This window comes from Camelus ferus, chromosome 1 (genome assembly GCF_009834535.1).
Source record: "Camelus ferus isolate YT-003-E chromosome 1, BCGSAC_Cfer_1.0, whole genome shotgun sequence".
Taxonomy (NCBI): Eukaryota; Metazoa; Chordata; class Mammalia; order Artiodactyla; family Camelidae; genus Camelus; species Camelus ferus.
In genome coordinates this window covers 97,870,193-97,884,256 of record NC_045696.1, presented here as the reverse complement: position 1 = coordinate 97,884,256, position 14,064 = coordinate 97,870,193, and the positions used below count along the sequence as shown (strand labels likewise).

General features: G+C 38.2%; 1 protein-coding gene across 5 annotated transcripts in view; it reads right to left on the bottom strand.

The window, feature by feature from the left end:
* Window positions 1–12,258, bottom strand: part of LOC102507268 (ceruloplasmin) — a 53,482-nt gene extending 41,224 nt beyond the window's left edge. For 4 of the 5 annotated variants that reach the window (XR_004322480.1, XR_004322477.1, XM_014561346.2 and 1 more), the window contains exons 1-4: window positions 11,956–12,258; window positions 3,631–3,878; window positions 917–1,129; window positions 12–185 (exon numbers count right to left, since the gene is read on the bottom strand). Coding sequence is in view for 3 of the 5 variants with exons in the window: in XM_014561346.2 (XP_014416832.2) it covers window positions 12–185; window positions 917–1,129; window positions 3,631–3,878; window positions 11,956–12,101 (781 nt within the window). In the remaining 2 variants the exon portion in view is untranslated. The remainder of the gene's footprint in view (window positions 1–11; window positions 186–916; window positions 1,130–3,630; window positions 3,879–11,955) is intronic. The other variant, XM_006187253.3, reaches the window with a different exon arrangement.
* Between the last annotated feature and the right edge of the window lie 1,806 nt (window positions 12,259–14,064).

The window sequence follows — 14,064 nt, the reverse complement described above, 5'->3', positions numbered from 1 at the left end:
TGTAATCTTACAATACATTCTGTTACTCTCCTGGAAGTCTTCATTGTCTTTGTCAACTTTTTCTGGTTCAGAGCAGTAGGTTTTAATGTTGTCTTCTAGGTACCAGCTGAAATTTTCATCCGCCACAGAAAACATCACCACAAACTCTTGATCAATATTTTTTTCTTTTTCTTGATCCAGAGAATCTGACATGAAAATTACTATTTCAGTAAGACTTAATTTTTAGAATTTTAGCATGTGATTTGTAGTTTTTAAAAATTTTAGTATTTATTTTCCTAATAAACCACAAGTCTAGACCAGTCACTCCTGTTTTATAGACTTCGACACCCTGAGGGAATTTTACATGCAGTAACCTGAGTTTGTGAGATCCTCATATATCTGGATGTACACATGACCACGTAACTATTCAATACTTTTTGGCAAATGAGAGGGTTGGAATTCAAAGTTGTGTGTACATCTTTGACTGTATATAGTCACAAACTGAGACAGCAAGACTTTGTAGGTAACTAAGCTATGCAGTTTTTTTCATGATGTCAGAGATGGATCCTATGATAATACATTTACCATCACAAAGCAGATAACTACAGATCTATCACCATGGCATGTCATTAAGGGAGTCATGTTTGGTAAAATCATATATCTCTTCAGTACCACTGTTGGAAGTGAGATACAGCAAACCTACCCCCAGGGAGAGCGTATTTATTGCAGCTGGGCAATGTGCGTGCATACTTGCTCCACGTATCCCTTCTCCCCCTTCTCCTTCCCTGCTTTCCCCTTTCCTTTTTTCTAGACTCACCACCTCTCTACTTTACATACTCAGTCATAACATGGAAGACTTAACATTTATTTAAAAAAACAAGAACTCCCTGTCTACTGCCTTTGGTCATTTATTGTGAGTGGTAACGAGAACATGTACCTTTTTTACAGTGTATTAAAGGTCCAATGAGTCCTGAGGCGATATCTCTTGGAGCATCAATGTGGGAATGATAAATCCTGGTCACACAATTGCTGTCTTCCTCTCCGGGACCTTGTTCTGGGTCGGCATGCAGTATGTACGTATGCTGCTCACCTGGCTGCACTTTGTTGCCTGCTTTTTGAAAATCTGTGGTGTTATCAGGGTAGACGGCCCCTGGGAAACAACATGCAATAAAATTACAAATTGAGTACGTTTGAATTGAAGTGAGAAAATAGATGGTCCATTAATTTGTTCAGCAAACATTTATTCAACATCTAGTATGTGCCCCCTTGGGGATGCAGTGATATCCTATTTGAACACAGAAGAATAAGAGGCAAATGGCTACAGGGTCTGGACATTTCACAGAAAATGTCACTTTTTATACCTGGCTGAGTCTTCAAGGAGTGTAATAGATATGTCAGGACCATAGTGACTTTGGGTTTGCAATTTAGAGAACCACTTTTGCCCTGGGGTTATGGTATGGAAGTAAGAGCAAAACGTTTACCTTCTACAATCTGAAGCTTCCTGTATGGTATTAGGTTTTTTGCCTGTGCTTTAACCATGGAATTGTTTTATTTTTACTTTAATTTTGTAAATTTCCAAACATATGTGAAAGTTGAGAAAATAATATGATGAACCTCCTTGTGCCCATCAACTTAGCCTTAACAATGACTGATTCAAGGCCAATCTTATTTCATCTATACTCTCATCCACTCTTATCCCATCATCACTGAATTATTCTAAAGCAAATCTCAGACATCATGTCATTTCATTCATAAATACTTGAGTATGTATCTCTAAAAGTCAAGAATTCTTTTTTCTAACATAGCCACAATACAATTATCATACCTTAAAAATGATTAATACCCTAATATGCCATGAAGTTATAAAAAATAAATAAGATGGCAATCAGCTTCTATGCTATGAATGTAATTGTTTGGTCTAGGAAAACAATTAAAAATATAGATGGTCAAAACATTCACCTTGTAAAGCAATACTTCTTTTAAAAAGATAATAATTAATCAAAACGAATTTGATCTTAATTTCCAACTCGATCCTTATCATTTCAATGACTGTAGCATGGCCTCAGCATTTCTGCTTATATAATAGCTGACATTTATTGAGCTATTATTATGTTATTATATATTATATTATCATGTCCCTATTTTATACATGGGAAAACTGAAGCACAGGGAATGTGACTTGTCCAAGATTATTCAGCCAGTAAAAGGCAAGGCTGCACTCGAACATCGGTCTATTAATTTTGAAGCCCTCGCTCTTAACCATAACAAAACACCATCTCTTTTCATCATCAAGGACTAAGAATGAGATCATAAGCACCAAACCTAATCTTTGCTCTTCCTGTACTGTCTGTAAGGCCCCCCAGTCCTACATTCATGTGACCTTTTGGTTACTGTGTCTCAGATGTGACTCTGGGATCATCCAGCCACATGCACCATTTGGAGGACGTAGGAGACCACTCGTGCTGCCTTAGCCGGGACAGAGTTTACCCAAAGTAGGACGGGAGGTGACAACGGCTACAGTGTGTTCACAGGTAGAAACTTCAGAGATAAGACAATTCTCAGCTTGAGTCCTGTTTCTTCCCTCTGGACTTTTGCCTTTTCTAGGCTTTGATGCACACTACTTATTTCTCTTATTTTGACTCTTGGTCTGGAAAGGAGTTGGGCATTGGGAAGGAAGGCCCAGCTCTCACTGACTCTCACTATATGAGTCCACCTGGAAACCCTATCACATTTCACACCTACAAGCACAACCAAGAGAAACATGGCATTATTAGGATGAACCAAGATGCTTATTCATAAAATAGTTTAGAGCTGAACAACATAGCTATAGGTCTTATCCAGGATGGGAGTCCATAATTTCAGAAGTTAAAAAGTGCTCCCCCCAAAGTATGGAGATTTCTTTAAAAAAAACACTAAAAATAGAATTACTATCTGATTCAGCAATCCCACTCCTGGGTATATATCTGGAGAAAACTCTAATTTGAAAAGATACATGCACCATAATGTTCATAGCAGCACTATTTACAACAGCCAAGACATGGAAGCAACCTAAATGTCCATCAACAGATGATTTGGTAAAGAAGTTGCAGTGTGTGTGTGTGTTTGTGTGTATAAATACTACTCAGCCATAAAAAAAAAAGAATGAAATAATACCATTTGCCGCAACATGGATGGACCTGGAGATCAGAGATCATCATACTAAGTGAGATAAGTCAGATAGAGAAAGACAAATATTACATGATATCACTTATATGTGGCACCTAAAAAAAATGATACAAATGAACTTATTTATAAAACAGAAACAGACTCACAGATGTAGAAAACAGAATTGTGGTTACCAAAGAGAAAAAAAGGTAAGGGTTAAATTAGGAGTTTGGGATTAGCAGATATAAACTACTATATATAAAATAAACAACAAGATCTTACTGTATAGCACAGGGAGCTATATTCAATATCTTGTAATAACCTATAATGAAAAAGAATATGAAAAGGAATATGTGTGTGTGTGTGTGTGTGTGTATAACTGAGTCACTCTGCTGTACACCAGAAAGTAACACAATATTGTGAATCAACTCTACTTTAATAAAAAATAAAAAGTGCTCCCACTGAAAAGGAAGAGGAAATTCCAGCTAGCATATGAGCTGAACTTACCCTCATGTTCCTTATAGTAAGTCATTCCATGTGCATGAAATGTATAGGGCCTAGAGGCGAAGTTTTTAAAATGTACATAAACTTTATCTCCAGTTTCAGCTTTGATAATAGGACCTAAAAACCCCAGCCAGATAGGTTTTTCTATAATCGTTTTAAAGGTTTCATCTGTGTACTGAAGATAAAGGGCCTTCTTGTAGACTCTTCCAATTCTGTTGGGGCCATTTTGAAGATAGATGTCGGAATGTTCCCTGCAAAGGAAGAGAAGATAACTCTATGAGAAGCCATCATTTCTGGGGAAAACATTATAATTAAAGAGAAATAAATGACCACATCACATTAAATGTTTGCCTGTAGTTGTAGGGAAGCCTCCAAAAAACGGAGAGGAGAGCTGTCACTTAGCCCTGTTATTTCAATTATGTGAGGTGTCCCATAACAGCCACATGGCAGACAACCATGTGTAAATGCACCATAAAAAAATAATGCATCTTACCAGAGTATTTCCTACGAGATTTTCATATTAAAACACAGAGGCATTATGGAATGGAATATAAAATATTAAAGTGAAATATTAAAGCAGTTAAGATATTTCTCACATATGGTGTACATATTTCAGCCACTGGAAAAATCTGAGTTTCTAAGCAATCAATCTGGATATGTGAGGTGTCAAAGTGTATATATAGAGGGGAGAGAAATAGCTCAGTGGTAGAGTGCATGCCTAGTATGCTTAAGGTCTTGGGTTCAATTCCCAGTACCTCCATTAAAAAAAGAAAAGAAAAGAAAATATTTTTAAAAAGTGTTTACATTTCAAAAAAAAAGTGTGTTTATATATTTCTTTCCTAAAGTAAAACTAATAATACTGAAGTAATTCTATAATTTTTATTTCTTTTAGCAAACCTAAATCAAAGTTAGAATTGATGCATGCAATGTGTGTGGGTTTTTAAATTACTTTTGCATTCGAATTACCCCGGTATTTTTTTAATCCCTTGCTACCAAAAATACTTAAACATTGAATGTTTATACTCTGGTTAGTGGCTGATTAATAGTTGCTTAAAACGTTCCTAAAAATATCTGCAAAGTAAATAGTAGCCAGGAGAAAAAAAAAAAGAAAGTGAGTTTGGCATTGAAACTTTTGAACTGGCTCCAGTTACTGTCCTTAACAGAAGCCTGTATAGCTTCAGGGGAGCTACTTGTGAGCAATGCCATCTAGCCGTTCAGGAGAACCCATTTAAAACTCGGACTTGGGCAAGCCCCTCCACAACCGAGGTCTCCTCCACTAGAATAAAAACTGCTAACACCCTGGCTGATGATCTGGTTTTGTGTGTGTTTGTATATGTGTGTGTGTGTGTGTGTGTGTATCTCAGAGACCTTTGGTGCCTTTCCATTTTCCACTCAAACCATGTGGGGCTGGATGACCTGACTGAGAAATAAACTTTGTCTTGTTTTCTCAGCGGTAAGCTCATTGGAAAGAATGAGGGATGTTTTTCCTTTCTCTCTTCAAGATGAGAGCAGGGCTTGTCTGGGAGCTCTGGGTTTTCACTGTTGCAGAGTTTAATGGCCTAGTTTTTTAAAATCTAGGGCTTTAGCCTAATGTTTCTTAAGTTTTAATGTGCATAGGAATCTACTGAGGACCTCGATAAAATGCAAGTTCTTGGGCCCCAGCCCAACTGATACTGTGTGTGTGCGGCTGGCGTGGGGTTCAGGCATCTGCATGTACTGACAGGTACCCCTGCGTGTTCTGATGCTGCTCTGGGCTCCTGGGCAACTTGAGGTGGGGAGGCTCCAGGGTGAAGGGGAAGAAAGCTGCCCAATCCCAGAGGTAGTGGGATTCCCGGAGGCCGTGAGACAGAAAGGAGGCAGGTTCTGTTTCCAGGTCATTCCCTGGTAGTAACCAGCTCCCTGCGGGCATGGCTGCTTGAGGGCATCAGATTAAGCCTGAGTGCTGGGAGCACTTGGCAGTGGTCCTGGGGGCTGAGTTTAGGCAGTGGGAATGGGTGTTGGAAACAGCAGAGCCACGAGGCTCTGCATTGACCAGGGGGCTTCGACAATGAGTATCTCGTAGTTGTCACCCTGGGGACCCCAACTTTCCTGGATTGTTTAAACCCCAGGATTCTCAGATTGTTCACTGAAAAATGAATGAGGTGGGGTTCCTTTCTCCTATCATGGTGGGAGAAGAGCCAGGCTGGAGTTTAGAAAAATAAAGAAGTGACATCTTTTGTACCCACTATGGCGAATCCCACTGCTTATGCCTTTATTTCTCGTATTCATTTTCATTTTCTAATTTCTTTTTGCAGTTTCCACTTTATCAAATGAAACAGAAAAAAAATTTAGAAGGGCTCTGAAGAGACTTCAAGGACATGAAAATGCATGGAAAAACGGCAGGATGGGGTATGAATTCTTCCCCTCAAACTGCAGCATTTGTATGGACAGGAGTTGTCTTAATAAATAGATGTTTTAACAACAGTAAAATTCCAAGGCACTGAAGATCACTGAGACGAAAGGCAGATTCATCCAGTCCATACAGCTGAGAGGAGGTCAGGAAGAGGACAGTGTCAGTCAGGCACACAGGTCCAGATGCAAAGATGGAATTCCTCTCTGGTCGCACCAGAACCTGGACCACTCAGTATCACACAGGCCCATCTAAACCTCAGGTAAATTCTCTCCAGTGTCTGTCTCCTACTGTTAGGAGAGCAGCTCCGATAACATTTAAGCAGAGATTCTCATCTGTGTTCTGCCATGCCCTGTTGATACACATTAAATAAGGCCAATGTTTAAAAATAGCCCTCAAATTCCGAAGGCTTCATTTAAGTACAGTGTGTATTTATATTTCCTGTCTGTGACTCTAAAGCATTAAGGAATACATCACATCCCATTTCAATAAATTGCAGTAGGTTTTGTCAAAATGTTTTGATTTCATTGAAATTCTCCTGTATTAATCATTTCCATTGGGAGGAGCATTGCCCAAGTTTTGGGATTCGTTTTTTGCATACAAAGATATTTTTTTTAGCTGGGGGGAGGGGGTGAAAATTACTTTAAAAATAATTGATCTGAAGTTACAATCTATTCAGGGCTCTTAACATTTGGAATGCCTTTTATACACATAGCAATATGCAAAATGTGTTTCCCATCTTGTCTTTTTTCTGAAACAAAATTAAGCCTTAACCAAATTGGGAAATATTTCACATCATGTGATACTTTGGGGGAGGTTTGTTTGCTTATGTTCTGTCCCCAAAGGAACATAAAAGTGTCATTAGGGGACATCTATTTAATTTCAAGAGCACAGCCTAGGGACGAAGGGTCAGTTACTGGAAGCTTGCAGGAAGTTTGCCAGTCAGATATCCAGTCAAAAAAATCTATTATGGTTGTTCTTTATCCAAACAAATAATTCACATTAATTGTAGATCTTCTGGTTGACAATTATAACATGCATTTTTCTACTCATTACAACAGGTAAGTCCCCGTCTCAACAATCACATCCCTCCCTTTTAGCCCTTCAATTCCTATAATCCTATAGTAATTCCTATACTTTCTGGTAGATTCAGACATAGAAGTGGCTTTTTAACTGTAGGGGAATTAAAAAAAATGTTTAAACTGCCTTAGTAAGATAATAATAATGCTACTCCTTCCTATAAATTCAAAATACACTCAAGTGGTCTTGGTTTATGTCTAGATGTGGTTACTAAAATGTGGGTAATATACGTGAAAAGTTTCTGGATTCTTGGCTTTATTAATTGAGACATAGTATATTAGTTTTCTATTGCAGTGTAACAGATTATTACAAAGCAGCTTAAAACAACACCCATTTATTATTCCACAGTTCCATGGATCAGAAGTCTGGCATGGCATGACTGGTTGTCTGTCTGGGCTATTACAAGGCTGGCATCAAGGTGTTGGCTGGGCTGAGTACTTGTCTGGAGGATCTGTGGAGCAATCCACAGCCCTGCTCACTCAGGTTATGGGCAGAATTCAGTTCACTGTGGTTGTAGGACTGAAATCCCTGTTTCCCTGCTGGCTGTCAGCTGAGGACCTCTCCCAATTCCTTAAGGCCACTGGTATTTCTTCCCAGGTGGTCCCTTCTCGCTTCAAGTCAGCAAAAGTTTGTTGAATCCCCCCTCAAATCTCTTGAAATCTCTCCAATTTCCTCTTCTTCCACTAGAGAATTCTCTGCCTTAGACTAGGCCCACCCAGAGCGTGTCCCTGCTTTAAGGTCAACTGTGCCATGGGCTAACATAAATTGTGGGAGTGATATCTCATCATATTCACCAGTTCTGGAGATTTAGGGTAGGATAGTTTGGGGGGCGGGGGGGGAGGGCATTAAAAAATTCTCCGTACTACACACAGGAATCACAAGGACAACAGTCAAAAATTAACTACTAGGCGAAGACTCAACCTAGTTTACACAGCACAAAAATCGCACAAACTCAAATGACTTATGGGTTCTAACTAGCCTGGCTTTACTACCACAGCATGAGAGCGGTATTGAGGTGTCAGCCCTCTTAGATCTGTTTTTAGGGGAAAATAGCAGCGGTGATAATAAATTGTAGAGCTTGACAAGTCTGAAATGGTGTCTTCGCTTCACTAGCTCCCGCACGCAGGCGGTCCTATGTGAGGTGTTTGTAGCACACTGGCTTTCGCTTTACTATTTTTTATTTGGCAGCCTTGAAGTACATATGAGTCATGGTAGTGACTCTTCCAGATAATTTTAGCTTATAATTATACCTCCTTAAGAATCATTAAAAAAATTTAAGATCATTTTGAAGGGGTAAAATGAATACCTTCTGCGCAAGTTTTTTTTCTTTAGAAGCGTTTTGTTTACTTTCCTGTTTTCCTAAACAGGGAGTACTAGGGAAAAAATTCAATTTTTTCATGATAGTAATGGTAAATACTAACATTTATTAAGCACTTACAGTATCCTGATCACTCAATATTACAATACTTATGATAATACCATAATGTGGACTATTCTTAGTTTGTCCTCTGTTTCTTTGGCCAAAATTTGAACTTCTTCTTGGTCATTGGTTTTGATGATGAAGACATCTTTACTATAACATTTCTGATTTATTTCTCAAACCTATAGAGGGCTGTAAAACTAGGTAACAAAGTCTGTAAAACCTGTATGTTACGTATGTTAACATCATCAAGCCTGACGGAGAGCGTACAGTGTCCGTGTAGAAGGGCTTTGTGCTGGCTCTTCTTGTGTTTAAAGAATTTTTCACTTACTTCTAGCTTCCTCTAGGTCACCAGAAAAAAAAAAAGTAACCTGAAGAAAACAGGAGGATTGTCACTTACTGCTATTATGGACCCAGCAAAGTCAACATATATTCATATATTTAATTAGGGCCTACTATGGGCCCAGAACACAGTATTGTATTTGCTAATTGTTTTTTTATATATGTCTTTTATTGTTATTTAAATACAAATAATTTAGGAGCAGGAACTATATTTTATAGATCTTTAATTATTTATTGATTTGTTGAAGTTGCAGATAAGGCACTGACCAGGTAAATGGCAATGCTGAGCATAAAGAAATTACTTTCTACCTCGCGCCATTAGACGTAAATGCTACTGGTACAAAAAAAAAAAAAAAGAAAGAAAAAGAAATAAACTCTATTTCCCTAGTAAGAAATCCATACATTTTTCTCTTTTATATCTGACAAAGTTTTCAGTCCTACTAACCCTATGTAGAACTCCATAAATCGACTTTTCCTATTTCATTCTATCTTTTGATTTGTTCTACAGTGTAAATCTGTCCACACTAGGATCAAGGGAAAGTTTTTGTAACACAGCCTATCATTTCTTCTAGCTTCTATATACCTTTTATTCATTCACTTTCATTTATTCAAAGATGTTTATTTGGTGTCTCCTACGTTCTAGGCACTAACAAATGATCACCAGTGAATGTAACAGATGGAATTTCTGCCGTCTCAGTACAGACTTTCCTCTCCATTGTTCCAGATCTTCAAGGTCAACATCAGCTTAAACCTAATTCTCTGCCTAACAACCATATTGCCCTCTTTCAACCTATTTCTCAGCCTGTTTATCTCCACTTAACCTTCTTAACCTTCACACAGCAAGGATGTCAATCTTGTCTGGTGATAAGGCATCATCCTTTGCCAACTGGGTGGGTGCTATGATCTGAATATTTGTGCCCCCCCAATTCATATGTTAAAATTCTATCCCCTAATGTGATGGTATTAGGAGGTGAGGCCTTTGGGAGGGGTTTAGGTCATGAGGGTGGAGCCCTAATGAATGAGGGTGGTGCCTTATAAAAGAGTCTCCAAAGAGACCCTTAGCCCCTTTCACCAAATGAGGACACAGAGAAAAGACTATGAACCAGAAAGAGAGCTCTTACTAGAACATGACCACGCTGGCACCCTGATCTTCGACGTCCGAGCCTCCTGAACTGCGAGAAACAAATTTCTGTTGTCGACCCAGACTGGGGCGTTTTGTTACAGAACAGTGAATGGATTAAGCAGCTGGATATTCTGCAAATCTGAGACACAGGGAACAAAAAGTTGCTACCTCAACTCATCTGTACAGAAAGGTTAGCAAAGTATTGGCAAAATTGCTGCAGCTCTATTCAACATTCGCTGTTCAGATGTATAGAAAAATTGCACAGGCAGAGTGAGCAGTGCCATCTGGAGTTTGCACAACGCTAGGCAGTTACTGAAGCAAAAGGAGATGATCAAGCCCATGACGTATAACCTCCCTAGCACAGGTAGGACACTAGAGTGTTTAAAAATAAAGGAATTCTCTTCCTTCCCTGCAAAAAAACAATTCCTTAACAAAGCGCTTTTCTCTTCTAAATGTCTAGAATTATTAACTCATGCTCAGGGCAATGTCCTGGACTTAGATAATGCCAAATAAAGCAGATTTGATTTTTGATCACGAGTATTGGCAGAAGAATGGTGGGTGAGGCCACAAAGTAGGACAGTACTTTTTTTTTCTAAGGTGTCTGACTTTTGAAAAAAATCTGTCTGGTTTTCCTATTAAAAACGTATACAATTTACATTATATTTAACGGGGAAATGCTGAATCCATACAAAATAATAGTCACTCTGGAGCCATAAAAATCTGTCATATTCCTAAGAAGAGAATACTACTTCAAAACCAAGCTTTAAAAAAATTAATTGCAAGATTTAGTAGTTTTATTTGAAATCAATTCTCTTTAGGTCAGAAACTTTCCTTACTGTATATTATTAACTAAAAAAAAAAAAACTTAAAAAGTTGATATTATTATCAGCTATGCATTTATTCTTTTACTTTGAAAAGTTTCAAACACACATACAGTTAATGAAAGTAATGTCTACTCGTCAGCAATTATGAAATTTGGATACTTGTGAGCTTTTTTTGAAGATACAGTCTTAGCAGCGGATGGTCATTGGGCTCATTTGTCACCATTAACATACATTAAGTGTTACTATTAAAATACATTCATCAGATTAAAACTCCCTTTTCACTATTAAAATACATTTTTAACTGTAATGAACACTGGTTTTGAATAACAAATTTCAATTCGGTATTAACAGTATTCAAAGTGATGACTTTGGTATAGAGAAACTTCCATTACAAAAAACTTCAAGGAGAACTGCACTCTTGTTTTTCTGTAAGGTGAGTGTTGCTTGCAATAAGAGAGCTTTCAATGGACACATGAAAACCTTTAAGTTACATGGAGTTTTCTGAAGGGGCGTTATAATAAATATCTGACATTTCTTTGGTGCATGTGTGATGCGTCAGGCACAGTGCTAAGAGCTTTGCATGCCCACTCTTCAAACAACCCAGTGGAGTACTCTTATTATCTTCGTTTTACAGATTAGGATGCTAAGTCTGAGAAAGATGAGTGTAATTATGTGTCCAGAGTCATTCAACAAGTATTAGGCAGAGTTATATTTATTAAAATTGTATTTGATTTCTATAAATCATTCTTTGAAGGATTAAAAAACGTTTATTCTCACCACTAGTAGTCAGTAAATGGTAGGGTTAACATAACATGTTATACAGTCCTTCTTTAGATTATATAACTTCTAGCAGAAACAGACAAAAAGACAGAATCCTGATGGAAGATGCAGTAACAACCAGAGGAGGTAATAACAAGCCCACACAGTTCCCCAGGACCAAGTGAAAAGGAGTGAGGCAGCCTCTCAAAAAATAAACAAACAAAATCCCAGGAATTAGAGGAGATTTTTTAAAGTGTCTTGGGTTTCAAGCCCATATTTTGCAGCTTGTTTTACATAACATATCAAAGAAATACTTCATCTTATTGGCTCTATTTTTTTTAATCAACAATTTATAAGTTTGGTCTATAAACAAGAAAAAATAGTAACTTACTTGTCAACTGAAATAAGCTTCTTTTCTCCATTGTCAGAGGCGTAGTTCCAAGTTGTCTCAATAATTCCAATGTAATAATGCTTATCTTTGGCTCGGGCTGAGGTACTATAAAAAATTAGAAAAATACCAAGCAAGAAAATCTTCATTCTTTTTTCCTCCTGAAGCCTGAGACGCAGTGAAATGAAATCGGAAGCAGGCAATTTTATAAATAAGGCTTTCTTCCTTTATTTGCTTGACTGACAGAATTTTATGTTGCACAAGACTAAATTATTTCGTTAAAGCAAATAACATTTTCCACTTCAGTTCAGTTCTCGTAAACCCAGAAAAAAACCCTAGATTTCCATTGCCAGGATTCTCTGATTACAAATTAAAAGTCAACAGTTATTGTTGGAGGCACTGGAGTGTGGATAACTCTGCTTCTACCATTTGTTGTGTAAATTCCAGGAGGGCAGAGATCATGTCTAAATGCTCCCTTTGTTCCTCCAACAATACGCCACAGTACAGTGCCCCGCACTCAGCGAACTTTCAATAAACTGGGACTAAAATTATGCACAATGAATCAAAATACGTAGCTCTTTACTTTCGAAAAGCCAAACAATGCCCCGCACTCAGCGAACTTTCAATAAACTGGGATTAAAATTATCACAATGAATCAAAATACATAGCTCTTTGCTTTCGAAAAGCCAAACAATAGTAAATTACCACTTTAGTTATGAAATGTGATATTTAGCATGCCAAATTTAAGTACCCCAAAATAAGAATTTATTTTGAAGGATTTATTTATTTTGTAAGCTCTGAACACATCTGCATAGAAAGTTTATCAGGTTAGTCTGTATTGCTAAATACAAATAAATAGCAGAGTGTAACAGGGGTTGATGATGCTGTTTCAATCATTGAAGAAATCAGACCTAGATAAACCCATCTTCAAAGGCAAATTTGATCTTACTTAAATGGAAGGAGCTCTACTTTACTAACCTGAGATTTCTCTCTTTGATGAGGACATGAATTTGGGGGAAATTCATTTTATTTTTGTTTTTTAGTTGAGGAAAACCCTGATGATATCAGCGCACGTTTTGTGTTGACGTAAACTTTTTCTCTAGAATACCTCAACGCGTTATGTGAGTGTTTGCCAAAAGGTGTTTTACAGAAATAGATTGGTATAGGAGAAAGCACCCTGATGTTGAAACAATTTATTCATTTAGTAAGTATTACTGGGTGAACCCCTGTGTGCCAGACACTATTCTAAGCATTGTGGGGATACAGCCGTGATGAAACAGACACAAATCTCTACCCTTGTCAACTTACCTTGTACTGGAGAGAGACCAACAACATACAAATGAAGAGCGAAATACCTGGTATTAGCTGCAAGTGCTGTGGAGAAAAACAGAACAGGGAAGGAGACTCGTGAGTGCCAGGGCCAACAGTAGGATGAAGGTCAAAATCTGATGGCACCACATGACCCCAGGCAAGATACAAAGTTGACCCCAGTCTCAGTTTCCTCATCTGTAAAATATCTCTGTCTCAGAGGGCTGCTGTCCACATTAATTGAAATGTTAGGTCACACAGATGCTTCTTTCACCAGCTAGCAATAATCTTGACTAATTGTCCTGATACAGAAAATTGAGTCACAAAGCCCAGGCTATGCCAAGACCTCTTTCTAGAGCCACCTTCAACCATTGTGCCCTCGACCTGGGTGGGGCTAAAATCTTGCCCAAACTCCATTGACCAAGCCCCGTGCCTTGCAAGATGCTGTTCCTTTAAAAAAGCTGGTGCCCAGAAGGACTCCATTGTTTCCAAATGGTCCACACAGGGGGAGCATCTTCTAGTAGTTCATTCTCCCACAGGGTGCACTTTTTTTCTAATTGGCATCTAATTAGAAGTCTCTGTATGAGCCAGTGCATGGCTGTTGGTGTAAATAATGCCAATCTTGGGACTGCACAGTTTCTCCTGTCCTTCTACTGACCCTTCCCAGGACTGTGCTGTGTGGGAAATCACTTCTCTGTTATCAAGGGCTTTGTAGTTAACAGATACTATTTAATGATCCTTAGGTCTTCAGGTGGCCTCTATGCTGTTAGCCTCCGAATAATGATGAAGACCTTCACTGATCTA